Source organism: Halichoerus grypus, chromosome 8 (assembly GCF_964656455.1).
Source record: "Halichoerus grypus chromosome 8, mHalGry1.hap1.1, whole genome shotgun sequence".
In the NCBI taxonomy this organism is placed as follows: Eukaryota; Metazoa; Chordata; class Mammalia; order Carnivora; family Phocidae; genus Halichoerus; species Halichoerus grypus.
This window is the reverse complement of record NC_135719.1, coordinates 51,960,134-51,985,023: the sequence shown is the minus strand read 5'-3', so window position 1 is coordinate 51,985,023 and position 24,890 is coordinate 51,960,134. Positions and strand designations below refer to the sequence as shown.

The following is a 24,890-nucleotide window of genomic DNA, read 5'->3' as shown; positions in this document are numbered from 1 at the left end:
AGGTAAAAAGTTTACTTCTAGCTATGAGAGTTAGATAAAGTTTTAAAGAAGAGATCTAATTGTGCTCCTCCATCTACCCAACTAGATTATAAAAAGCCTGAGGACAACCAGAGGTAAGAGACATAAACAGGTAATTACAACGCTATGGATTAATCGATACTTTAAGACAGTGGTTTTCAAAATGTGGTGCCTGGACCAGCACCATCAACACCACCTGGGAATCTGTTAGAAATGCAATATTCAGACCCTACCCAGACCTACTGACTCAAATAGGGGCACAACCCAGAAATGTGTATGAAAAGTCCTCTAGGTGATTCTAATCTGAAATTTGAGAACCACTGCTCTAAGAGGACATGGATGTAATACCTAGCTCCATTTTAGACAGTTAGAAATCCTTCACACATGTCAGGCCTGAGCACAATGACAGCCAAAGAATGAAAAGCAGGTAACCAGAAAAGATGTGGCAGACAGGGAAAGAAGAGGGGAAGAGGCATTCTAGCAGAGGGTGCAGCACAGACAAAGGCCTAGCAGTGACTTGGGACAGTGTGTGATAAGCAATTCCAAGACAGGAATCTACAAAGGAAAGAAGGGACCGGAGCACAAAAGACCAGGGTTAGGCACTAGGTTCTCTCTCAGAGGCCTGGCTTAGTGCTTCATACCTAGGTGGGCTCGGTTAACAGAAGCCAAATCCAACTCTTCCACCTTCTGAAATGCTATTTCATCACTGGTAAACTATCTAAAATCAAGATTTCTACCTGACACTACTAAAAGAACAGAAGTAATTCTAAAGGCCATGGAGAAAAGGGCAATTCAGCTTTGGGAAACTCTTGCTAGTCCTAACATCTCACTTGATGTATTCCTGAAAAGTCTCCTTGGACCTACTTCATACACAGTGGCACTTCACAAACTGGTAAGAATGGATTTAAGGAAGGCTTAAATGACTCACGAGTTTCCAGATTAGGAATTTATCTATTTTAAATTGTTATATCAACCAAAACACACCTTATTTTTACTAAAAATGTTCTTCTTCTTGAAAGAGAATAAAATAATATCCCTGAAATCAGCTGGATGTTTCACATGAATGTCTTCCGAACGATACTGGAGAACCCGAGAAGTCTTGTTGATCAGCCAGTAGGGACTAAAGACAGATAGCACCGTCCGGCTGCCAATTCGTTTGACATGTATTGACAAGTCAATTGACATCATTTCTGTGGAGTCAGAGGAAAAACATACAAGAAAGAATTCCGGAAGTGTATCACATAGACGGAAATGTCCATTCCAGTTTCTGCCCTGATATTTCATCAGAACCAATTCCATTATTTCTCCACTGATTCTTGAATGTAGAACATCAGCAGCACTGCCTTCGGTGAGCTCATGAGTTTCTGCTGTTCCCTAAAAGCAAACAAACAAAAACTAAATTTGCTTAGTGATTTTTTAAAAACCTCTTCAATAGCAACATCCATATTTTATAAAAATGCTAATAAATAACCTACCAGATTCAGGTTAACTGACAAGTCTTCAGTGAAGTATGTTTACAAATTATGAATGTCCAATAACCACTAACAACTAAAAAGAAAACACTGTATCATAGCCAAAAGCAGAAATTGTCTTTTGGCCATGAGTAGGCCAATGGCCATAAGTTTTGAAAATAAAGTCAGATCTATGCCAAGAATAAAAGGAATGCTGGCTGTTGTCTATGTCATTAGATGAGCCACTTAATTGCCTGGGCTTCAGCTTCATCTGCTATTCACACACTATGCCTAGTGGTTCCCACATAAAGAGAAGGAAAGTGATATCAAACTATTCTGACAAGCTATCTAAGTAAGGTAGAATTATTTTTGAAATGAATAATAGCCACATAATAAATCAGGCTTTCTTTTTGAAAGCTTCTCTTGCATAAGTACTATTTAGTTCATTTAATTCATTTTAGTCTTTACACCTCAGGGATGACTCATTGTCAGATGAAGAAAAGAAATAATTTAGGTTCCAACAGTTTCCAGACTTTTGTATTTTAAAATGTTGTGGCATGAAAATCTAAAAATATTTACCATACATCATTACTAAAAAATGTTCCCCGTTATTTCTTAGACAAATTATTTTAAGTTCAACAGAAACCTGGATCAAATAATCATACTATTAACTTTAAAATAAAAACTTTAAAATTAATTTTAGAATAAAGTAAGATGAAGTATTTCTCCACTGGCTTTTTTCTATCCCTTAGCTAATGGAATTTTACTTAATTAATAGAGATTATTATGGTTCTTAACTCATAGCAGATGCAACAGAGTTCAGTGGAAGGGAGCAAAAGAGCCAAATTGCCTAGGTTCAAATCCCAGCTCTACAACTTACTAGCTGTGGGTTCTTGGGCCTGTTATTTAAACCTTCTGTGACTCAGTTTCTTCATCTGTAAAATGGGCCTAATAATAATAATAGTACCTACCTCAGAAGGTTATTGCAAGGATTAAATGTGTTAAAACATGTAAAGCACATGGCACAGTGATTGTCATATACTTAATGCTGTATCAGTTTTTCCTGTTATTAATATTAAAGTATGCTATGGAAAATACTGACCTCAACTAAAAACACAGTAAAAAACAAAACAAAACAGAATTCACTCTGCAATAATAAAGGTCAAACAAAATACAAGAGACATACTTCGAGTAAGTATCTTAGAGAATATGGGAGAAGGTTCCGCAAAGTGAGAGTAGGATAAAGATGAATAATGTAAGCCGGATCCCAGTCTTCCTCATGGGTACATATATAGCTTAATTCATCAGGCAGAGCAACTGTATTGACAATGAGAGGTAAGAAGTTGACTTCTACTGATGGACACTGCAGCATGCATCTGACTTCCCTGCTCCTGTGAAGTTCTTCCTTCCAAGAAATATAAGTGGTGGATTCTTTGTACTGATTCTCTAAGATACCAGCTGGCTGAATAAACAACTGACATCTAGAGAAAAAAGAAAACAGAGTGGGGAAAAAAGTTTTTATCAAAAACTTAAGAAAAAGAATCTCATTAAATCTTCTTGGTAACACTACAAGGTAAATACTATTATTCTAATTTTTATGGATGAGGAAAACAAGGCTACGAAAGGTTAAGAAACTTGCCCAAAGTCATACAGCTAACCCATGGAGGAACTTTCTGGAAAAAAAAAAAAATCTGTAAACAGTGACAAGTCAGAAAAAATAGTCACTTCAAATATAAAGGCAATCTAATAAAGACAGCTTTCAGAAAATTCTAAAACATTGAATATACAATAAGATTTTCATCTGGTAAATTCAGTGATTAAATAAATATATTTATATATGTCTTAAAGCTGGCTTTTACATATTTCAGATAATGAAAATAGAAGGTTATTTTTTCTAGAATATAGATCTCAATTCATAGAATTAAAAATATGTACTGTGAAACTTTTAAAACTTAGTATATTCAAAGAAGTATGTACCTATATGAATCTAAAGGAACATGGAACTCCTCTTCAGGTCTGGCTACTCCAATGCGCTCCAATAGCTTAACATTCTTAACAGATTTATAGATGATGAATGCAATAGAGAAATGGTTTTTAATCTGTTAGGTAAAAAGACATACAAGTTGTTTAAAAAGATATAGATGCTTGAAAGAAAAGTGTGAGCTGCACATAGTGACTTTTTGATCTAAAAAGTTTCAAACCCAGTATTAGAAGATATTTTTAGGGATAATTGAAACATTTTGGGATATTTAAAGGTTATATGTGAGAAACTTGATGTTTAAGGGGCAGTTGAAAATTTCTAGGATATTCACATGCTCTATCCTCTATGTTCATTGTTAGTGTATAATATACATTAATTTTGAAGAGTTCAGCCATAATATTTTCCCCATTAAAACCTTTTTTCAATGCACCATGCAAAAACAGGAAAGGATAGCAAAGGAAACATGAGGAAAAGTACTACAACTCTCTTTCCTTAACTACAATATAGGCTAGAGTTAATAGCAAACTGAGAGATAACAATGGCCAAAAATGGAAATCCTTTCATTTTGTATCTGATGTTTTAAGTAGGAAGAAATGTTCTTTTGATGACCATATAATGAAACCTGTAATAATGCACAGAAGAAAAATGGATAAAGTCTTAAAGGTAGAAAAGATTACGATACTAAAATTTTTTTCTGGGGAGATCATTCCAATATTCCTTCACACATACTTGAAAAAGACAGTCCCAAGTGATATACAAAGAGAATGGAATGTTATCCTATCTGACAACCAGATATAATTATTAATACTCCCAGTTCTAAATCTTTAAAGAAATAGACAAAAAGTTTCATTAATTTTAAACCTAGACCACAACAAAAATGGGCTTTCAAATAACAAGACTGTTTAATCAGACATTTAAAATGAAGACTATTACAAAAGTAGGTTGGATTGGAAATAGCAGCCAGTTTAATCTAGAATTTATTTCTGAATAATCAGTATGGACCTAATGTTTTATCATTTTCCTATATTCAGCTAAATGAATACTTCTTGTTTTACTTGAAGGGACACAATTCACTTTAGTGCATTACCTGCAGAGGAGAGCGAAGGGTAATTACTTTACTCCCTTCAGTTGCATCAATTTGTACCAAGACTGAGTCAGAACGACTGGCATTGGGATTCCGTACATTATACAGTCGCCTTCCGGATCTGGCAACGGGGACTTTTGCAACTTCTGTATATCCATGAGGCACTGAGGCAGAACGTAAGTGAGGAGCATTCCAAATGTTAATTTACCTGTGTTTCTCTAAGACAGAGTACTTCTTAGCAATTTAAAATAATGACAAGACTATTCTTCTTTATGACTAAAACTGATGACTACACAAAATGCTTTTTTAAGACATAGGAACTAACAAAGAAAGGAAACTAAAGAAACTAAAATTTAAAAAAAAAAGAAAAGAAACTAGTTATAAAATTTTTTGACCCAAAACAATTTCTCTTGGGGTTTTAAGTTGTATTAAAACCAAGAAACAGGGGCGCCTGGGTGGCTCAGCTGGTTAAGCATCTGACTCTTGATTTCAGCTCAGGTCATGATCTCGGGGACCTAGGATTAAGCCCTGCGTCAGGCTCCATCCTCAGCGGGGATTCTCTCTCCCTCTGCCCCTCCTCCCCCCTCCACACACACACTCTCTCTCTCAAAATAAATAAATAAATCTTTAAAAAAAAAAAACAAAAACCAAAAACAGATTCTTAAGTCTACAGAACAAACTGATGGTTACCAGCGGGGAGAGGGGTGGGGGGGATGGGTGAAATGGATGATGGGGATTAAGGAGTGCACTTGTTGTGATGAGTACCAGTATATGGAAGTGCTGAGTCACTATATTGTACACCTGAAACTAGTATTACCCTGTATGTTAACTAATTAGAATTAAAATAAAAAATTTTAAGAAATGTATTAAACAAAATCCAACCTGTTCCTTATTCTTTCAACTATATAGCAATAACACCTTTTCTTTGTATTGGTGATAATTACTGTCAATATTTTAGGACTTCTGAATATAGTTAATTTTCCTCTCCTCATTGAACACACATTCTTTTTGAAGCACACTACATATTGTATAATTTAAGGGCACAGAAATCTAGTTTTCTAAGGTAAATCTTTTTTTTAAAGATTTATTTATTTTAGAGAGAGAGAGCATATGTGCACGTGCATGTGTTTAGTCAGACATTTAAAATGAAGACTATTACAAAAGCAAGTTGGATGTGTGTTAGTGGGGGTAGGGGCAGAAGGAGAGAAAGCATCTCAAGCAGACTCTGAGCTGAGTGCTGAGCTGGACGCAGGGCTCAATCCCACAACCCCAAGATCATTATCGAAGGCAGTTCTTTATTTTAATTTTTTGAAACTTTTTAAAGATTTTTATTTATTTATTTGAGAGTGAGTGGGAGAGAGAGGCAGAGAGAATGCTAGCGAGAGAGCAAGAGCTAGCATGAAGGGGGAGGGGCAAAGGGAGAGGGAGAAGCAGCCTCCCCGCTGAGCAGGGAGCCCAACATGGGGCTCCATCCCAGGACCCCGGGATCCTGACCTGACCCGAAGGCAGACGCTTAAGTGCCTGAGCCACCCAGGTGCCCCTCTAAGGTAATTTTTAATCAAATTTAATTTTCTCAAGTTTCAAGGAAGAAAACGAGACAAAAGTTTATCAATTATTTGTTTCAAGCCTTTAGAAATGTTGTTTCCCATTGTATCTGCAGCAATATCTTCATATTTTATCAAAAATAAGTCCCACACCTACAATTCCAAATATGCCTTTAAAATAAAATAAATATAGCATACCAAAGGTTAGAGTGAAGAAGGAGCTTTCTTGACGGCTCAATATAGCTAATTTTCCTTGACGTGAAGGTTCCATGCTAGCATATTCCAATTCCAAATTCTGACCAGCATCAACATCATAAACACCACTTTTCTCAAGGAAGCCTATTACTCTAAGATTATGATTGGGCTGCACCTTAATGGGAACACCTACAGCATTTTTTACTGTAAAAGGAGCCCTATCTTTTAAAGAGTAGTCAAAAGTAGAAGCAGTGCCCTCTGAAAAACCCTGAAAAGGAACATAACATCACAATAAAATTTTTGCAAAATGCAATTTTTTCCCAAAATTAAACAAGACTATACATTTTTAAGAAATTAATTTTGATGACAAACATCAATAATCCATACAAGTTTCAATTTAAAATCCCATTTGAAAGATTCCAAGCAAAAACCAAACATACTTTCGCTAAATTGTTGAAAACATTAAGGCAACTTTTGGATATTGTTATATTCATTGTATCTCCTGAAGAAATACAAACTGCTGTTTGTGGCTCAGGAAGAAAAGTAAAATCATCTCCTGGCATTAAACTCCTATCCTGGACTGGATTCTTCTTTACCTATGATGATAAATAACATAACACATTTAAGTTATTAGTCAGTTAATAATAAAATTTAAAAACTCTCAGAGAGTTAAATTCTCCTAAACTGGTCACTTTGTATTAAAACTCCTCAAATGTTTCATTTTCAAAAATAATCATTCTTCACTTAGATTTAGCACAGATCAGCAATCTTTCTTTCAGTGTATAGTCAGTACATGGGGTAATGTTTAGAATCGTGCCACGAAAGCACTCAAAGTCAGCTACGATATTTGTCTCTTGTGCATTCCCCAGAACAAGCTATTGACCCAGTGACATCTGACTAGTCAGTCCCTATGTGTTGATGAGGAATCTAAGATGACCCTAAAGTCTAAACTGATCCTTATTGGAGGTAATGTGGAATTCCTTCTACTTTTTACTGTTAACACCTATAAAAAATATGATAAGCTTTGAACCAGCCATCAGATTCTATCATAGTTTTTGTTCTAACAGAGCTCAAAAACCTTTAAAAAAATTACTTGTTAGCCTGTCTGGGCCAGAGACAGGTAGGTCAGAAATATTACTACTTCATTGAGAGGAAACTGGGACACAGGTTAAGTGACTTCTCATCTTTAAAATAAGAATCTGCTGAGTCGATTTCAGTGCCTCACACTTTAGTCAGGCTACCTCAGAAAGTTGTGTTGTGATCATTTGTTAAGGGTATATAACTCACGTTCCTTTTAGTCTAGAAAAATGTGCTTTGGTATCTAGGGTTCTGAAGTGCTCTCAAGAAATACCATAAAGAGATAACACAAAAAAATCATGAACTAGAATTCAAGTTTTCTCAAATTTTTTGGTCTCTTAAAACCAAGGAGGATCTCAAAAAGCTTCATTTATATGGATTATACCTATCACGTGAACTCTATTAGAAACTAAAACTGAGAAAACTTTATTCATTTAAAAATAATAATTATATGTTGAATAATATTTATTCATATTCAACATAAATAATTATATGTTGAATATTTTTAATATTATTATTATATTATATATTATATTATATATTACTATATATAAATATATATAATAATTTTAATATTATTTTTAATTATAAAATTATAAAAATTAATATTTTTAATGAAAGATAACTATTAAAGTTATCTTTAATAGTAAAAAGAGGGGCACTTACAAATCTCTCTAGTGCCTGCCTTAAGAGAAGACAGGTGGATTCTCATTTCTGCCTCAGTATTCATTCTGTTGCAATATCACATAGTCTCTGGAAAATTCCATTGTATACTCATGAGAGAATGAGAATAAAAATGACATATAATGTCTGAGTATTATTGAAAATAGTTCTGATCCCATGAATGCCCTGAAAGGGACTCCAGAATCCTAGACCACATCTTGAGAATCACTGAACTAAAAAATGTAAGTGAATGCCCTTAGTGCAGTTCAACATAAAGATATTTTATGGTTTCCTTACATTAAGCCTTAAATTCCATTGTCTCTTCCCCTCCACTCTCTCAATCAGTGGCTCCCAAACAGCATGGGTCTCGTTGTAATAGTGAACCTGGAAAGGCACAGAATTATAATAACAGAGTCTTTCAACTTTAACCACATATTTCTATAACCAATAGGAAAAAATATTATGTAATTAATGTATATGTCAATCGTCATTTTAACATGCCTAAAGACACAAAGAATATCTCTAAAGAGGGTGCATTTTCCTTTTCTTTCTTACTTTATTGCCATAAACAAATTGTTTAACAAAAAAAACCTTTAAAGAATAATGATCAACTAAATACTACTACACATCAACAAGTTAAATGTTAGAATGTGTTATCTATTCATATATAAAAACTTGCTGTGGCCATGCACAAACAAGAAAAGCTCACATCTTAATCCTGCAACTGTACTTTTGAGAAGCTGGCTCTGGAAGTACTAAATGCTGTGGTCATACCTCTAATGTCATGTCAGCAGTAGCAGCCATAAGGGAAGTCCAATTTTTAATGTTTCCTGAAAACTTAGACTCCGCCAGTAATAAAGGTACAGTTCGATGCCCAAGGCCACATTCTAAGGTAACCTGAACCAACTCTACAACAACAGCACACTTTTCCTCTACTGATGGATGTTGAAAGTCTTTGAAATTTTCTGTTATTTCTCTTGCCAGGTCAACACCAAGAAACCAAGAGTTATAATCACTAATAGGTTTGACACCCCAAAGGTTTTCTGTTTCCTTAGATGTATCTTTGGATTCATCTTCTTTTGTCTTTGGAGACATAGCAGCCATGATTGTCATCACAGTATTCAGAATTATGGGCGAAATCTTTAAAAAAGCAAGCAGAAAAATTTTAAGAATAAATTATTTCTCAGATGAGAAGAATACATAACATGAAAATTTAAAAATGAATTAAATATAGGTAAATATTAAATATATTACGTTCATACCTAAGGAAAACCAAAGGGAATACACAAAATCATATGTCAAGACAACTAACCTCATAACAATGATTTCTGCCCAGGTTATTCTGGAATTAAGTAATTAATGTTATATGTCAACTGTCAAAACCTAAAATTAAATTGATCAATTCAGAGTAAAATAGTGTTATGCAAACAGAAAAATGTATAACTGAATTTTTCATTTTTCAAACTGCTGCATTAACTAAGCCAAAGTGTATGATCCTCATCAAGGTATATACATACATGGTTTTCATTTGTCTTACTGAAACAAAAAGCCTATGAATCACCACAGATCCCCTAACACTTAGCCCAAGATCTGCAAAATCTACCTCTTACTATCTTTGTATAGTATCTTTGCTCACCTCCTCATTCCTATCACTGTGCCTTAGTTCTACACTGACAATGTCCTCTAGGTCAAGTCAGCACCCTCATGGCCCACCCTCCACACTTCCACCAGCATTATTTTTCTAAAACCCAAACTTGGGCATGCCATTCCTATGCCTAAAATCTTCAACTTCCCCTAATTTTAAGGATAAAGTTCAAACTTCTCTTTAGCTTAGGACACAAAGGCCTTTGTGATCTGATGCCTAATCAATTAGCTAGCAAGGGTTTCCCAAAGTTTGAGCAATACTGGGTTAAATAAGTTAAGTGGATTCCTATATTGTTCAGTTCTCACAACCTCTACTTGTTTAATATGCTAAGAATATATGATTACAACACCAAAAGAAGGATCTGGTATGTACCTCTTCCCAAACTCACCTGTCAACTAAGTCACTTTTTTGTTCTTGCCTTATTAATGTCACCTATAATTAGTGCTCTCAATCTTACAACTCCACCACACCCTTCTCTCCAGCCATGTAGGATCACCCCTCTAAGCCTGTAAAGGGTTTTTCATACCTCTGCTTTTGTGCATATTGTCGGTACTGTCTTGATAATCCTCATCCTCCCTCTCCATCTAACCTTCATCAGATTTTCAAAACTTAGTTCAAGTAGCCCCACTTCAAGGCAGCTTACCCTGATGTCCTGGTCTGAGTTAGAGGCCCTTTGTCTGTGCTCCCAACAGCATATTGTGCATGCCTCTACCTCTGAAAGCTGGACTCACTGATTTGCTTCTTAATATGTCCTTAAGTTTTTTGAAGATAGGGACTATGTATCCCCAATGCCTTGAACAGGACATTTTTCATTCATAGTAAGAGCTCAAAAAGTGTTAGCTGAATAAACAAATAAACTGATACACAACGAAAGACAATCCTCCCATACTTTGAGTTTTTAAAAAAGTAAATCTGTTAACAAAATACAATCTAGAACTACCTAGTACTTTAAAATATTGAGAGAAAACTACATTGTTATTTGTATGGTAATTCAAATGACATTAGTTTGAGCCTTGGTTTAATCACTATTGGCTATTTTATAGTAAAGCTACTATCAGAACCTCAATTTTGTGTCCTTTGGACAGAGAGAGAAATAGATTTTGGAAAGTATTCTAAATCTTCCATTTCTAACCAATCATGAGGTCATATTTAAACAATACAAATGCCACTGGAGAAGATTTTTTTTTTCAATACTTCAAATGTAAGAGATTTAAAAAAAGCAAATCCTAGTAACTTACTTCTAGCATTCATCTGTCATAAATATTTTATAAGACAAATAAAACATTTAATTACATAATTATTAAATTCAAATTATATCTCAAATAAAAACCTAAAAATAACTTATGACAAATAATAGCAACTTCATTTTTCCATCCCTCCTTCCCCTTTTCTTCCCACCCTATCTCTGTTGTCCCCCAATCTCCCCAACACACATACATGCAAAAATAATAGACAAAAACTATACTGATCATTTGTAGATATTTAAAAGTACTCTTTTAAAAAAGAAATAAACATTTGCTTTAAAGAAAAATGCATTTTAACGTTACTGGTATTTACTGTTTGAGTATGTGAGGTGACTAGCATAATGCTGTAGTTACAAGAGAGATCAAAAGATATTGTTAGAAAAATAAGAATTTTTACCCAAATAACATGATAGGCACTAACCTTAATTATAAATTCTTCAACCATAATACTTATATTTTGTTTTCCTGAGGCCCACATACATTTTTCCATAAATAAAGAACAGGGCTGTAAGACCTAAAAACAAATAAATCAAATTCACATTTCCTTAGTAATAGATCTGTTTTATATCCACACACACACACACACACACACACACACATATAAAATACACACAAGAATATGTCTTACTTAACTGGAGATCTTTAACTATAGCCTACTACTAAAAGCAAAAGGTAAATTAAACTAGCTGAGAATTTCTTGTGAGGGCTCTTCTGAACTATGACAAATCTGTTAACATTGGAAAAGGATTTTAAGCAGTTCTGATCAATTCCTCTACGTCAAATTCTTAAGTAATGATGCACACTTACTAATAGAAGTTTAAAATGTTTCCTTTCACTAAAATACCTTTTAATGATGCCCTCTGTAAAACATGCATTTAAAATATCTGTAAAAATGAGGTAAAGACTATGTTAAAGTATTATATTCACAAAGAAGTATATGAGGAAATTAAACTGCTATTTCATTGTAATTTTTATGACTACTAAATCACCTGAAACATTTTAAACAAGGAGTCCTGTTAACACCTTAAAAAAAGACTGTGGTAAGATAGGTAATTAACAGTTTCCATATGATCAACAAGAGGTCAGTCTTGAATATCAGCTAAGGTCCTTATAAGAACAAATTTCAAATCTTCAAATCCAACGATGTATTAAAACTATGAAGCTTATATTTATATACATATATCATCAAGGAAATAAACTAACCTTGCACCTGAATTGAATAAGGGAATTAGTGTTGCCTAACTTTCATTTAAAAAAAATTAGGATGAGCTTTTAATGGAGTGATTAATACAAGCTTTCTGTGACAGGCCAAAAGATGATCCTGCTAAAGAATGCTTCATGATAAAGTACTGACTAAGCCTAGCATTGCATTTCTTTCTGTAAGCCATTTGGTCCACAAATTTTAATTTAAAATAATACCGCAGGGGTGCCTGGGTGGCTCAGTTGTTTAGCGTCTACCTTCGGCTCAGGTCATGATCCCAGGATCCTGGGATCAAGCCCCGCATCAGGCTCCCTGCTCCATGGGAAGCCTGCTTCTCTCTCTCCCACTCCCCCTGCTTGTCTTCCCTCTCTCACTGTGTCTCTCTCTGTCAAATAAATAAATAAATAATCTTAAAAAAAATAAAATAACACTGCAAATGAGTCATATAATGATCCTTTTTAATGTTAAATCCTCAATTTAATATTTAAAAATTATTGGTATGGCAATTAAGTTAATTAAAATCATATTTTTCAACAATAATGTGAACACATAATTGAAGTTAACTTTTATTTTATTTTATTTTATTTTTTGAAGTTAACTTTTAAAACAGCAAAACACAATCTCTTTTCGTCTCATGACTCCAATTGAATTTTTTTTCATTCTAAGCTTAAAGATTTTAATAATTGTTCATGCATTCGTTCAGTCATTCACTGGATATACTGTGGTAAACAACAGAAACAGCTCAAAAGGAATGTTGATTTGTACTAAAATTCAAATACTGCTCAACAAAAGATGGCACAATGAAAAGAAAATGAGTCTAAAGGTAGTTCCCAGTTCTGTCACTAGCAGCTATGGCTGAATCATTTAACATCTTTGGAACTCAACATCCTTATCTGTAAAACCTCAGGTTTGTAGTAAATAATCTCTGAAGTCTTACAGAGCTCTCACGTTCTAGGATTCTATGAATCCACCATTTCTGCCATTCTAATCCAAGCTTAGAATAAACTAATTCTTACTGTGGTAATGTTTCTTCCTCTTTTTTCTCTGAGAAAAGGGCAAGCAAGGACTTTAAGATCTCTCACAGAAGCTTCCATCATCTGTTCAAGTTTGGATGTTGACAGAGACAGGTTACACTGGAATGAGGCTGTCAGAGCAGGAGCATCAGCCTTCGTCAGACTGGCAACAAATACCACTTCTGGATCTGTGATCTTGGCCTTTAAAGTCATGTTTGGTCTTACAGAGTCATCTGAAGAAAAAAAAAAATAGGAACCAAAAAAAGTTATAGTAAAATATCTCTTGTTTCTTGAGTATATGTTGTCTATAAGTCACTAAGCTGTTTCTAATATCTTGCTATAATAGATATGGTAGAATTAACAATATTAATAGTTGATTAATACTAATGATAAATGATTATTAACAAATGCTGATTGTGTGGGATAATGCAATCTGATTTCTGTCATAAGAAGATCATTTCCACTTTGACCTAGCAAGAATAATCTTGTTTTGAAGTTATTTTTGTCAGAATTAAGGTGTGTACATTATGTACATGAGTGTGTATTATGCTATGTTGCAGGGACAAGGAGGGGAAAACAGGAGAGGGGAATATCAGGAAGAGGATAAGAGACTCTTTTTATCAAAGTTTGCTTTGACTTTACCATAAAATACATAGTGTCCTACAATCTATTTGTATAAATACATTAAATATGTGTATGAATATAGAGATATCATATGTGATTACTGTTTAGGAAAGGTAAATGGAAAAATCAAATTCTGACCTTGCCAATAAATGGCATTTTCCAGTCTTGCTGAGTTATACATTAGAAAGATAAATGCCTCACCTTAGAGAGTCATAATTTAACAAAGAAAATCACTGGTCTACTTGGTAATGCTGGAATAAACAATTTATTGAACAGGGAAGTGACTTCAATGTACCTTAAGACCAGACATCCACAAACACTCCACTGAGTTTAAGGTGTTTATAGTGATGTCCAGGGGCATCATGCTAGGTGCTCCAATACGCCCACCTTCTGCCTCTATTTGTTCAATTGTTCTTCAATGTGCTATAATTCTTCCATATATTTTCTTTAAATAAAAGATTGCCCTTCTATAAAACGGGCTGCCAACTAAAGACCCAGATTAACTCCCTCAATTTTTGGATAAGTAAGGCAATGTTAATGGCAGAGTTGGAACCAGAGCAGGTGTTTCCTAGCCCCTAATCCGATAAATATTTCTACTCTAACTCTCTGAAAAATTTATGCTTACTAAAGTTTTTCCACAGAATATATTTAAATTGGAAAGAGCGATTTTACTTTCTTAAATTGTCCATTCATCCTTTTTCTTGTCTGTAATCTTTGTTAACAAGTTGTCATCTACAACAGATAAATTCTGCTAACCTTTCTCCATCTTGATTTTTGCTGTGGCTGTCTGCCGTAGTGGAATCTGTGCTTCTTTTGCCATATTTTCTGGATTCTGAGACACAGCTTTGATAAAGAAATCTGCCACAGTCATCAGAAACTCCACACTGGCACATACGTATAGCTTGTCAAGAACAGCATCAATGTGACTCCCAGTTTTGCTCTGTTTGTAACTTATATCAATCATAGAACTGTTGTCATCTTGGTCATTCTTTTTATCAATCATTCTAAAAAATATATACATTCATTATTTTATTCTTGCAAAAATAATTTAAAAGATGAAAAATTTCCTAAACATCTTAATAATCTTTCTTTCACCTTCGAGTTTTTAATCTTAATAGAAAACAGATCAGTGTTAACCACAGTCTAATTAGCTAATAAGCAACCAAGGCATAGTCTCCTATGATTCATGTTATTAAGCAATTACAGAATATTTTATAATTATAATGCAATAGCAGAAAAATAAATGAATGACTACTGAAAGGGATTTCAGCAATTAACAAGACACATTAATGTGGTCCCACAAAATTTAAAGGACAACCTCTTTGTATTATTTTACAAAATAAAACCTCCCTGAACAAATTTATCTCCAAACATCCTCTATAATTTGAGTCCAAAAGTATTCAATCCAATTCATATCAGCCAGTGTTTAATAAGGGTCTGCAATGATTGTTCCCACACATCCTCACATGTGCTGGGACAAGCAGGTTACCAAACAGAGGAAGGCCTTTATCATTCTTGCCTACGCAACAGTGGACTGCCACCCCAAACACGAAATTTGCAAACTAGAAAAGCTGGTTGCATGCTAGCACTCTTTCCTCATTTATTCATCTCTAGGAAAAACAAAGGGCTCAGAAGTATCCAGTATGTATTCAGTGGAGTCCCAGTTTAGGGAGCAGCATAGTTTTTCTCCAAAGAACATCAAGCACAAAAATATTATGTCTCATTATTTGACGGAGGAATAAAAATATAATTTCACTATTAAAGTTACATTATTTCCCACTTTATTGAAGGTTGATATAAGTTAATGTTTTAAAACTGGGTTGATAAGGTGAAAATGCTAGGGATTCCATTTCTAGTAAAACTCTGAAAGAAATTTCAGAACACTGTTTTAAAATATATAGACAAAATTGGGGCACCTGGGAGGCTCAGTCGGTTAAGCGTCTACCTTCAGCTCAGGTCATGATCCTGGACACCAGGGATCGAGCCCCACATCAGGCTCCCTGCTCAGCGGAGAGTCTGCTTCTCCCTCTCTCTCTCTACACATCACCCCACTTGAGTCTGCTTCTCCTGCTCCTTACCCCACTTGTGCTCTCTCTCAAATAAATAAATCTTTAAAAAATATATGTATAAAGACAAAATAAGTAAGACAAAAATTTAAAACTTTCAGACATTAAAAAAAAAAATCCTGCCTACTGGAGACAATTTAGAAAACTATTACCAACAAACCACCCCATGTGGATTTCATTATTAAAATTCTAACATTCTCTTAGTTCCCGCTTTTAAGACGGTACTCCATTTTATTATTAAATGTCCCTTTAATTCAAACTTCAAAGCAATTGAATCTGATATTAGCACTACTTCTTGATGCACTTCAAACTGAAGTAAGACCAAAGACCTCTTTTGATAATCCCAAGCCTAGCAATCAATGCCTGGCAGCAAGGCAAGGTACAATGTCAACCTTACATAATGTACAGCAAGTTCAGAGATGACAAACCTTGATGTTGCTCTCTCAATGCCTTCTCTGAGATCATCAAGAGTGCATGTCTTAAGTTTAAGGCTGACATTCACTGAGCCATCCTTAAACATCTTCCCTACAGAGGCCATAAGATGTAGTCTGAGTTCACCAAGCCGGAAACTGTCATTGTGAAATGAAAGTTTGGATTCCTGTGGCATATTTTCAAGCAAAAGAATCAATTATCTTTAAATAGTAGGCAACTACTTTTAAACACATTTCTTCTCAGAGACAAAAGGCAAATCAATAAAATTTAAAAGCATGGGTGTTAAAACATAAGAATAAAACAATAATATGTATGTTTGTGAGTGTATAGGTATATACAAAAAAATACGTGTGTGCATGCTGATATTCAACAATGGTTAATATATAAAAATTTACATCACAGTTTAATGCAAATAAAAATAATCAGGAAATATTTTTATTACTCAGTCTAACTAATAAATATTTAAAGAGCTCTTCCGCAAAAAAACACTGTGATAGGAACTATGTGTTTATGAGAAAGAACAAGACATAGTAGGTGATCTCAGTGAGCTTACACCCTAACAAATATAGAAAATAGAAATACATTACAAGAACCATCACAAGGAGATGCTATAAGTTATAACTGATCAAAGACTGACAGGTAGTCATTTATTAATTCATATTTAATCCTCCCATATTCCACAAAGAATATTAAGTGATTAGGTAAAGAATACAAATAACAAAAGCTCAGAGGGTCAAAGAGATCACTGTGGGCTGAGAAAAATTTTTGAAAGTGAGAAGTGAATTGAGCCTCAGAGGCTGGGTGAGATTATACGGGCTAAGAGGAGGTAGAAGATACTCTAGATGGGGAAAAAACATGAGTAAACAGTTCAAAGATGCTCCAAGGGCACGAGGTACAAGCTGCTTAGGCTTGAATATTCCAATTAAAGAATGGTAGGATATGTAAGTGATGACAATCACTAAATTCTACTCCTGAAACCAGTATTACACCATATGTTAACCAACTAGAATTTAAATAAAAACTTAAAAAAAAAAAGAATGGTAGCGAATGAGGGCTGGAAATACAGGGGCCTAACCGAGGTCTCAAATCTCCAACCAAAGATTTAAACTTTCATTTACAGGAAAAAGGAACTCAATCTTTATTTAATCGTAACACATACCTCCAAATTCTGTAGGTAAAGTCTGTATGCCCAGACTAAAACAACAACCGCTCCCGCAAAAAAGAAAACAACAACAACAAACCAACCAACAAAAATCTCTTCAGGGAAGTGAACAACCTCAGTTACAACTGCTCCCTATAGACGACGGCACTGATATGAGGGGTACCGGTGAGGCGCCATTCCCGGCACACTCGTTCTAACTCTGCATCTGTCACGCTGCACGCACACAGTACACTGCATGCATATGGCTCAGGCGTTACTGACATCATTGGCAAATTTGGAATGTAAGTTTTAAAAATGTAAATAATTCACAAACTTTTGATCTGTAATTATTAATACAGAAATGACCTGTGACACATCTGCTGATCACAGTATACAGTTACTGATGTAAACAACTTGGAGCCACTGAATTTTTTTTAATAAGCTAAAATTCAGATAACGTAATACTGAGTGGTTTTTAGTGGAATGGGAAGTTGTAAATGGCTACATGAGATTCATTTAGGAAACTGAACTTGTGCCACTGTCTAGTGTGGATGAAAGGAAAAAGAGCAACAAACAAGGAAGCCATTGCAGTAGGGTGAACGAAGAAGTTTCAAGTAAAGTAGTAGTGAGAAGTGACAGGAAAGAACAAAGAAAAAAACGACAATACTCGGTGTCTAATGAATAAAGGTCAACAAAGAAAGAAGTAAAAAAAGATACCAACATTCTAAGGCTGGGAAACCAGTAGAATGATGGTACCTTAAGTGAAATGAAGAATACATTTAACTGTTCGTTTTCCAATAGTTCATTTTCTGTTTTTTCATTAACATTAAACATTAGAAATGAAAGTACTTCATTGCATAAATGGCAAATACTAGCTCAAGGCTCAACATTAATAATATATGAATATTGTGTAACTCTGAGAAAACAATATAAAACATAAGATAACATAAATAAACATTAACAACAGATATAATCAATGCAGACTACGGTTATTATCATATGATGTGTTTATTATGAGTATTATGACAACTGATCTAATAAAAATATTTATTAAAGATACTATCTACATAACAAAAAATAACTTTCTAAAATACCACTGGTACATTAATTACTTCAAATCATGGCACTAGATCTTGGTTCTTCAATCCACTGATAAGTATCTTTCATACATATCTATTACATACAATATTTATTCAATAGAAACATAATTAATGCAAAAAAAAGAAACATAATTAATGCTTATATATCCTGGATAATCATGAATTTTAAAAGAATCTTTTAATGTTCTAAAGCTACTACTAAATTATTCTCCTTAGTTATATATGTATACATATATAGCTATGTAATAAAATTACATATATAATTAATTATTCACATATAAAATTCCTCTACTAGAGATGGATCTAAGTGGTTTCAGTGCTGATGTTACTTGGAAAGAAGTAAACACTTTTCCTTAGCTGAGTAAGATTAGAAATACTAACAAAGTGAAGAAAGAGCAAGACCAATGTATATTCTGTAGGCCAAATAGAATTTAAGAGACATATTAATTTTTTAACTAGTCAAATCAAAAAATGCCAATATTCTAAAAGTAAATATCAAGAGCTAAAGATTTTTTCTAAATAAAGACATTTACTACATACCTGGTTGATATCATTGTTATAAAGGACAATGGAAAGAGATTCAAAGTGAAAGTCAAACTGAAGAGTGACACTTTGGTCCATAGAAAGCTTTGAGTCTGGCAAATCTTGTTCTGACGGATCAAACATAAGTATGAAAATTAAAAAGCTTTAAGTAGGTACATTATTTTATACTTATTTAAAAAGCTAAGATAACTTATTATTCTAAATATGTATCATACTTTCTAGGATCCTTTAAACCATATTATAAGACAATTAAAATGGCAATGATTTATTCTATATGTTTAGTACAGGGCAAAATGACAGGGGCAGGCCATCTACATTTTTTAAAAAGCAACAAAAAGAAGGGGTCTTGTACAGTATCAAGACAACTTTTTTTTAAAAAGCACCCCCAGAGTGAGACTGCTCATAATAGAGTAGTTTACAATTATCAAAGCATTTAACTTAAATGGTTATAAGCCAATGTCAAGAGATTATGAAATTGGAGGCACAGAAAAATAACTTTGTCCTTGAACAGACAACTAGATAGTAACAGGTCCTCTGCCAGTACAGTGCAATTCTCACTATCTTTCATTACCTATACCACCCAACTCATTACCCTTGACAAGAACAGAATATAATTCATAGCAGAGTCAAACAGAGCTCAAATACAATATGGGGCAGGGAGCCTTTGGAATTCTGAGGTAAAAGAGATTTCAAGAAGTAATTTTGTCCATTCCCTCATTATTAGGAAAAAACTTTTTAGACGGTAAGATTAAGAATAGATACTGCTTGTCAATCACTCTTACAAAGTCATTTTATCATCTCTTTTGGAGATTGATGCTATTCTTTGATCATTTACAGGGAAGTGCTCTTAACAAGATACTGGAAGAGCAAACATTGCATAACTTTAACCACATAAAGGCTTCTCCAAGTCGGGAAACACTAAGGTTTTTTTCCTTCACTTTTCCTGAAAGTAATTCATATTCCAATCTTCACTGTCTGCTGCTTTCATCTGAATTCACAAGTTTTCCCAAGGACCACATTAACCATATAGCCAGAACCAGAAACACAAATTGACCACAGCTGAACATAATGAGATCATTAATCACATAAAGCCTGCCTGCTATTTTTATTCATCTGTACATAGTTCCTGTCTAACCACAGCAAGAGCCTGCTTATCTAGCATTTATCCGTACTGTAGCATAAACCCAATCTGGGGAGGGATGCTGGCCTCACCAAGCTCATGTAGCACTCATTACTATCCACCTAAAACAAAAACCTTTTGTGCACACTGCTCTAGTCATTTATTTTGTGATATTTCAAAACACACTGGGCCCAACTATAGGAGAAGCAATATTAATGGTATTATTAACTGGCAGTTTTATCTCTATTACTTTCTGAAGTAATAGCTGATAATCTGAGCATTATAAAAGCAGGGCAGTCTGGGGACATTTATTAGAAGGACAAGGTGTACTTCAAATCTTTTCAGCCATGGAAATTTTAACCTAATATTTACAAGTCTAATAAAACATGATGTTCACGTCAATGACTTTAAATGATGAAAAAAGAGTAAAAGTATATTTTATATAACTGTTTTGAGCAAGAAGGACACTTATTTTATAAAAATTATCTTTTTAAAATGACTGAATTTAAAAGGCTCAGTGCTTTTAAAAGAGTCCATTCTAATAATCTGGAAAATTCCCTTATGTATGTGACTACATCATTCACTAATAAAACCAGATAAGTAAAGCTGTTTTTATACAGCTTTGTTATGGGCCAGTCATCTGAGTAGGATACCAAGACTCTTTTCTCTCTATTATTTTGGGACCTTATTTTGCCGCGTGCCTAATTTGCTCTCTCTCAAGGTCTACCATCTCGGTGGCTCTTGAATTCAGCAAATTCACATTTTACAAGTAAAGGGCAAACATGTATCCTGCAGACAACAGATCGCCTCTCCCCTTATAGAAGACAATGAGCATACCTCCTTTCCTTGGGAGCTCCAAGGCAGCCCCAGACCCTGTACCAGCCAATTTTCCACAGTAAACACTACAATATTGAATCAGTTCATACCACATTATGCTGGACAACTAAAAAGACCACTAAACATAAATACAGCATTAACACTAATTTTTCTCCATGATCAAAGCAAAAATCTTCATCAATTTGTACCTTTGAGGTGCTCCGGCCCACCCAGAACATCTTTTCTTACTCTTACAGCCTCCTGGGTAAACTGTGTAGGGCTTGGCTGTGAAGAAGCTTCTCTGAGATTTTCCAGCAAGATTTTCATTAAAACTGTTAAGTCGTCTTCACTGAGAGCAATCTAGAAAGCAACAATAAGTTGTTGTTAATATAAAGGAATAAAAACGCAGAATATCACATCCATGTCTTAATTTACAGTTCCTCAAATTCAATGTCCATCTGAACAACAACAACAAAGAGTTGGGGCAGTAAACACAGGAGAGAGGTATTTCATCTTGTATAGTATGAGATACTCCTCGTGTGTGCAGACACACTTCTGCCTGCACCCACGCCCAAGCCCCTGCATCCATCACTCTTCTTGCCTTGTCTGTTCCTATCTTTCTTGTATGTTCCTGGACCTGTGCTTCTCTCCCCTCTATCTCCTCATCTCCACTCTGCCTCTCTCTCTTCTGGCCCAGAACCAGCTCCACTTCACTTCCATCCAAACTCAGTACATGAAGAGTGCTGTTCAGTTTCTAACCCCCACCAAGAAGTAAAAAGATTCTCTCCTTCAATGTAGCTCTTATTCCCTGTATATATGCATCTGGACATAACCTAAGATATCTGTTCAACTCATCAAGAATAATATCACTTAGAACAATAACTAATGCATCTAACAAGAATTTTTAAAAACCAAAGCGCAGAGCAGGAAAGGAATATCTTATTCATCTCCTACCTTTATGAAAGGGGATATGTAACAAGAAAAAAGAAAAGAGAGAAAGATAGAAAGGACGGAAGAAAGGGAGGGAGGGAGGAAGATCAAGAGCTTTTGAATCAGGGAGCTCTGTATCAGCTGGACCACTTTCGGGCTGTGCTGTTTGCCAAGTTTCTTAGTCTCCTTAACTCAGGTTTCTCAATCTTTAAAGGAGAAATCTGGGGCACCTGAGTGGCTCTGTTGGCTGAGCATTCAACTCTTGATTTCAGCTCAGGTTGTGCTCTCAGAGTCCTGAGATCCAGCAAGCCCTACATTGTTACCCAAAGTAGGCCCCTATTGAGCTGCCTGATTCCCAGCCTAAATGGAAATGGGGAGATATTTTAGCATGAGATAATGACCAAGGATTTCTTGTTTGCCCCAAGCCCCAGTCCTAGGAGAACAGATGTCAATTTAACTCCCCAGAAATTCCTTGTATATTCATTCCTGAGTGTGATACCAACCAAGATATTACAACTGCCTGAAAAGGAGCTAACTTCACCACTTCCTCTGGTTTCCTGTGGCTGAAAAGAGCACCCGTATCATATACTTCGATTCACCCCTCAGTAAGTCTGAAGGACAATTTGAGAGAGCCCCACAGTTGTTTAAGAACTTCAAGCTGACCTACCCAAAACAACTTACTGATGTTACCTACCTGATACCCTTTCTTAGCTGCACTCCAGGCCCAGGAAAAGTACATAGACTCATACCAATGAGGAGGTGTTCTGAGAGGCCTGGATTGCTGACACATTAGGCAGTGGAAACTGTACCCACTACGGATACATTCTTGATTTAACAGGGGTCCTTTTAGTTAAAGTGATGATCACACTTTGACATTAAACTGATGGATTTGTTACTGTTTTTCTTGTTTCTTTTGAAATACTTCCAGCATAAAGGAAAAGCAGAGAGAATACGATAATCCTCCCCAGTGTACCTATCATCTGGCTTTGTCAAATCTTACAAGTTGCTATATTTCCTTCAGATCTTGTTTCCCGATTACAGATATGGTTGAAGCCCCATGTTTACATCTTTGAGACCCCATCCCCTCTATTCTCCTTTTCAGAGAAAGACACTATGCTGAATTAGAGAATTATTCTTCCCATGAATGCTTTCTTACACTTACCGCTATTGCATTCCCTATAAACAATATATAGCACTGTCCATTGTCTTGCTTGTTGTAAAATTCGAAATAATATAGAATTGTACTATCATTTTACAACTCAATTTTTTCCATTTTTATGTTTAGGATATACCCATTTCGTTTCACATAGTTTTAGCTCACTCATGTTATCTGCTTTATAATGTCCACTGTATGAATATACCATCGTTTGGTCCACATTCTCCTACTGATAGACATACAGGTTTTACTTTTGCTTTCAGCAAACCTATAACCACACAATCTTTAAAAGCAAGGGGAAAAGGTCCAATGTTAGCCCTGGAATCTAATCTCTTAACAGCAAGGCAGAAGTTAAAAGAAGAGTCACATACTCTGAAAGAGAGAAGTCTTTATGACTACCCTAAATAGACACTCGTCCCACATATTGCATCCACTCATAACCACACACAGGACCTTTGGTCCCTACAATAAACTTCAGTTTTAACTTCTTCCCTAGTAGAACTCCGCTTTGACCCTTTCTATCAAGAACTAACTCTGAAGTAATCACAGGTATTAAAAATAAATTTTTATTTGTTTTTCACACACTCTGTTTAGTCACTTTCTCTCCTCCCCTATCCCCTACTGTTTGGCTTCAATGGTTTCACACACAGGTACAAAAGAACCATAGGATTCCTATACTTCCATAAGCATCTTTGACCAGTATCATCTCTCCCTGTGAGCCAACACATGACCTGCTAACTACACTATTATAAATATTTCTATACTTATATGCTTACCAAATATACATATTCACCTATTTAAAATGTCCACTTTTCTAATTAAAAGAGTGCTTCTATACATTAAAAATACTCCTAACCCGGGGGGCGGGGGGGGTGGCAGGTGCCTGGGTGGCTCAGTCAGTTAAGTGACTGACTCAATTTCGGCTTAGGTCATGATCTCAGGGTCATAGGATTGAGCCCCAAGTCAGACTCCATGCTCAGCGTGGAGTCTGCTTGTCCCTCTCCCTCTCCCTACTTGCGTGCTCTCTCTCTTAAATAAATTAAAAATCTTTTTAAAAAAATACTCCTAAGGTGCTTTGAATGTGGTATCTAAATATTACTTTATACTGTCTTAGCATTCAACTGCCTAAAACTTTAATAGAACTTTCCAAAATTATTAATAATATTTTCAGTAGACTCCAATGGGTTTCATCTCAGACTTCTTGCTGGGTTTACCAGGTATGTGACTAAAGTGAAATAAAGAAAAGTGTGAGAATTAGGATGACCTCTTTTCAGTTAACAAAGTATTCCTTTTTAATGCTTTTTCACTTTTTTTAAAGATTTATTTATTTATTTGAGAGAGAGACAGAGCACAAGCAAGAGGAGCAGAGAGAAACTCAAGCAGACTCCACAACTGCGCCAAGTGCGGCGCCCCATGCAGGGCTCAATTTCACAACCCTGAGATCACGACCTGAGCCAAAACCAACAGTTGGATGCCCAACCAACTGCACCACCCAGGCACCCCTGCTTCATCACTTCTGATGTACGCTAGAATGGCACTGTGATCAATGATAAAAGCTTACCTAGAAATTTTCATACACTGTATACATACACTTACCAACATAGGTTTTAGTTTTCCTTTTATCTCCATCCCTGGAATTTGCACATACCATGCTGCTGCTAAATTTCGCTGTATGGACAAAAGCATGTTGACTGGTTTTAAAATTTCAATGTCATGTTGTGGCAAGCCAGCCTGCAAAATAGTTCTGAAAGATAAATAAGAATTTATTTTATATTTTTGAAATTTACATCTTAAAATGAAGACTGTCATATTGTGTAACAGTTTCCACAGTTTTCCTAGATACTGA

At 35.0% G+C, this 24,890-nt stretch overlaps 1 protein-coding gene across 4 annotated transcripts in view; it reads right to left on the bottom strand.

The window, feature by feature from the left end:
* The window catches only part of VPS13C (vacuolar protein sorting 13 homolog C), a 175,101-nt gene that overhangs the window by 44,375 nt on the left and 105,836 nt on the right, over positions 1-24,890 (bottom strand). For all 4 annotated transcript variants that reach the window (XR_013450451.1, XR_013450452.1, XM_078079265.1 and 1 more), the window contains 15 exons: positions 24,641-24,788; positions 21,168-21,318; positions 19,020-19,129; positions 16,235-16,404; positions 14,497-14,744; positions 13,120-13,349; positions 11,324-11,416; positions 8,788-9,153; positions 8,311-8,397; positions 6,714-6,869; positions 6,277-6,541; positions 4,538-4,698; positions 3,447-3,568; positions 2,656-2,950; positions 1,003-1,392 (listed from right to left, as the gene is read on the bottom strand). Coding sequence is in view for 2 of the 4 variants with exons in the window: in XM_078079265.1 (XP_077935391.1) it covers positions 1,003-1,392; positions 2,656-2,950; positions 3,447-3,568; positions 4,538-4,698; positions 6,277-6,541; positions 6,714-6,869; positions 8,311-8,397; positions 8,788-9,153; positions 11,324-11,416; positions 13,120-13,349; positions 14,497-14,744; positions 16,235-16,404; positions 19,020-19,129; positions 21,168-21,318; positions 24,641-24,788 (2,992 nt within the window). In the remaining 2 variants the exon portion in view is untranslated. The remainder of the gene's footprint in view (positions 1-1,002; positions 1,393-2,655; positions 2,951-3,446; positions 3,569-4,537; positions 4,699-6,276; positions 6,542-6,713; positions 6,870-8,310; positions 8,398-8,787; positions 9,154-11,323; positions 11,417-13,119; positions 13,350-14,496; positions 14,745-16,234; positions 16,405-19,019; positions 19,130-21,167; positions 21,319-24,640; positions 24,789-24,890) is intronic.